This window comes from Cornus florida, unplaced genomic scaffold (assembly GCF_030987335.1).
Source record: "Cornus florida cultivar Cherokee Brave unplaced genomic scaffold, ASM3098733v1 CherokeeBrave_3.0.0_Hap2_Chr06, whole genome shotgun sequence".
NCBI classification, from domain to species: Eukaryota; Viridiplantae; Streptophyta; class Magnoliopsida; order Cornales; family Cornaceae; genus Cornus; species Cornus florida.
The window spans coordinates 45,508,252-45,511,839 of record NW_026775576.1 but is presented as its reverse complement, the minus strand read 5'-3'; the positions used below and the strand labels follow the sequence as shown (position 1 = coordinate 45,511,839).

At 34.7% G+C, this 3,588-nt stretch overlaps 1 protein-coding gene across 1 annotated transcript; it reads right to left on the bottom strand.

The window, feature by feature from the left end:
• Positions 1 to 974: 974 nt before the first annotated feature.
• Positions 975 to 2,798, bottom strand: LOC132311412 (UPF0481 protein At3g47200-like). The gene is made up of 2 exons (XM_059809315.1): positions 1,944 to 2,798; positions 975 to 1,769 (listed from the first exon to the last, which is right to left on the bottom strand). Exons 1-2 carry the CDS (start codon positions 2,535 to 2,537, stop codon positions 1,176 to 1,178), a joined length of 1,188 nt encoding a protein of 395 aa, XP_059665298.1. The 5' UTR covers positions 2,538 to 2,798; the 3' UTR covers positions 975 to 1,175.
• Between the last annotated feature and the right edge of the window lie 790 nt (positions 2,799 to 3,588).

The window sequence follows — 3,588 nt, the reverse complement described above, 5'->3', positions numbered from 1 at the left end:
CAAGGACCACATTTAAGTGGATTTCACCCTCATGTACTGTGTCAAAATACGGCACAACAACCAAAGTTTTGTCATTCTTATGTGAAATTTTCTTTTTGAGTGAGCTACAAATAGAAAATATAATGATGATAATTGTATGAGGGGATGTTAAAAAAAAAATAATAATAATACTGAAGAGTTTGGTTAGGAAGAAAAGAAAAATTTTGTGAAAAAATAATTTTTATAACCACTTAACTATTTCACAAATATTTTTTACAAAATACACAGGAAAGTTTTGCTTTATTGAGAAAACTCTATGGAATTGTTTATGCATTATTTTTGGTAAGAATATTATAATAGTTACCCTCCTCTCTCCTGCTTTATCACAAAATTTTATTATTTAAATTCTTATATTACTTTTAATTTTTTAAAATTAAAAATATTTATTAAATATAAATTTATTTAGACCTACATATTTAATATGAAATGAAAAGTTTAGGTAAATAATAATATTTTTTATTAACTTTTATGCTATTCAAACTATAAGATGAGATTTTCTTGCAAGTTTATTGACAAATTTTCAAACTACCCAAATAAAACTTGAAAAAGTTAATTTTTTTTTTCCTTCATATCACTTTCATTTTCTAGCATTTATTTTCATCTAGCCAATTAACGGGACTCTAACCAAAAAGAAGAAGAGCATAGGGGCAAAAAAAATGAGGAGCAATGAATGCTCACAAGCTAGAGGGGAAAGAAGCTGTGTTGGAGCAAACTGACGTAGTTGTCAGCTAATGAACCAGACAGCTGGGTGATGACCATAGCATCATCACCATGAATTTTTTAATTGCAGAACCAACTTAATTTTTTAAGGCCAGAAGACAGCTAGGATTTTCTTAAATGTCAATGATGTCTCAAGTCTCACCTTATAGTGGATCTGAAATAGTTGCAGATGCAAGTTAAATATTGCAATTTTGAACAAATTCGATCTGCGAGTTGTAATATTAAGATTGACTTCATAGTAATTCAAGATGATTGGGGAAGATATCAAACACTAATGATAATGAGAATCATACAATAAAGAGAGATGTGAATGACAAGCATAAAGATGACAGTGCATAAATGACTTACACGGATTTGTTGGAAGAAAGGAATAGTAGTCCTACATACACGCTGATACACATGAAATAGTTACCTTGCTAGTTGCGATAATAAGAAAGCACGGTGTAGATGGAGGACAAAAGTGTGATGAGATTCAGGATAATGACAGCAGCTACTGCCATTTGTGTGGTTGCATTAGCAAGAGCTAGTCGCCAAGGTGTGCAAAAACCCATCACCTGCATCCACATATCCTTATAAAGAAGTTTTTGATTTCTTACATTAATGCTTTCATTGCTGGTAATATCCTTGAAGAGTTCTGACACCGCTTCACTGAAACCCAACTTGTTTCTAATGACTCCGGCTTCTTCAAGCAATTTAACATCTTCTGTAGAGTCCAAGAGGATGGTCATGGCAAAAGCATAAGATGTGAAGTACTTGTCAATACCGGGACAAGAATGCTCGAAAGCAATGAAGTTTCTCAAAAGTGATTCAGTAGATTCATTGATAGAGAAACCTGGGATTTTGAAATGGGCTCTTCTCCACAAACAAAAGCAACGACGATCCGTGGTAAATTTCAAATCAAATAGGCTTACTCTCTTCCCTGGCCCAAACTCAACTCCCATACTATGGAGTTTTGTTGCACTGTATTTGAATGTCGGTTTCTCTTTGTGTTTGTACCATATGGGTTCCTTCTGCAAAGGAGATTGGTAACAAATGTGTAAAAAATGGAGTATATGATGAGGGCAATTGTTTTCCAGGTTTTCTATTTCACCACCAATATTTTCTGGTCCCATCATATCTCCAAAGAATGAAAGAACACATCTACGGAGGGAGATTGGGCGGCGCCCTGCACTAGTTCTACTTACCTGGATAGGTTCCACTGTCAGCGTGAACAATTCTTCAAGAAGGAAGAAGGGGATCTGGTTCTCGAGCAATAGCAGGTCACGTCTGACCTGATTGTACTTCAAATGGTTCTGCAAAATTGGGTCGGACATGTTTACGTAATTCTTGTAAAGAAGTTCAATTATGAAGCAACCATCTAACATCGTGTCTCTTGCATAATCTAAATCGAAATCCCAACGTAGAATTTGGGAATAGCATTCCATAAAACGGGACATCAAGTTGAACATAGCTTCCGTATATTCTGCTAGTGTTGCCGCAAGTGTTCCATTTCGCTCAAGTAGCTCACCCATATACCTCTTTTTCACCGCCTCCATCTCCTTTAGATGTTCTTCTCCTCTCCAAAGAGGCCCAATAGATACGCAGCTTGGACGATAGGAGTCACTGTTTTGTTCATAAAGCACACCCGGGACCCTATACATGCCATGGACCCTTGGTCTTGGTGCGAGCAGTTCGCCAGCCATCGGAGGAGACTCTGTGTTGCTTGATCTGTTTTCATCTATATCTCTCTGAAGAAGCTCCAACATCTTCTGAAACTCTGATTTTTTTTCTTCGGCCATTACCGATTTATTATTATTTAGCTAGCTTTGTGTTTGTCTTGGGTTGTTTTTATGGACTGTAATGTTATTTATTTAGAGTAAAGAAATACAAAACAAAACAAAAGGCTTGATGGTTTCCTCTCAGATACCATCACCTATTTAATAATAATAAATCCCAATCACACAACCATTATCTAGCTTTGATTGTTTGCTGTGAAATCTCACTGCAATTGGTTCGTTCCTAATCCGCTTGACGGAATCCTATGCAACCCTTCCTTCCGTGCTCAAAACCATCGCCTTCCTTCTTGATATTGCATCAATAAGTTTGTGTATGGGATTTATTATTTTCTTTTTAGTATTAAAACACTTGTAGTTATTAGTTATTACTCCCTCTATTTCAATTTTTTGAAATCTAATTTTTTAAGAAGATGATTTTTTGTGTACTTTTATATTATATTGATAGTAAATAATTCATAATAAATTCATAGTGATTTGATAATTTATTTTTTATAAACTAATGTTATTAAAAATAAAAAAAATAGTACATCAACTTTTCAAATACACACTTATTTTAATACAGATAAAAATAAAATCCTCCGAAAGCCAAGTGGGAAAGAATTGGTTGGTTTTGTTCGTCTTTCCTAAACTGAGGAGAGAGGAGAGAGAAAATGTGTGTTTGGTAAAATTTGAAAGACCGAGAGACGAAAGAGATGAAGGGGTGCCTCGACCTTCTGGAGTGGTGATGAAATTCCGGGATTTTCTTTACCTAATCAAAAGAAACATGTCCCACTCTTTCTTTTTAAAATAAAGCTGGCAGAGACAGAGCACTGTTTTCCAGTCATAATTTTAAAAAGGCAGAGTACGAAACCGCGTAAGGCAAAAAAAAAAAAAAAAAAAAAAAAAAAACATAAGAAGACCCACCCAAATGAGTGGGCTCCACAAACGTCAGATTCAAGATTTGAACGGTCAATTTACATCAAAAAAAACTTTAGTCAAAAAGCACTCCCAATCAAAACTCCATATTTTAATACAATATCTTCGTGTCATCGAAAAGCTAAAAGTATTTAGGATA

Coding starts and splice junctions, on each gene's coding strand:
- LOC132311412 (XM_059809315.1), bottom strand. CDS start 2,537: ATGGCCGAAGAAAAAAAATCAGAGTTTCAGAAGATGTTGGAGCTTCTT. Junction 1,770..1,943: donor TGACAGTGGAACCTATCCAG/GTAAGTAGAACT, acceptor TCTCCTTTGCAG/AAGGAACCCATATGGTACAA.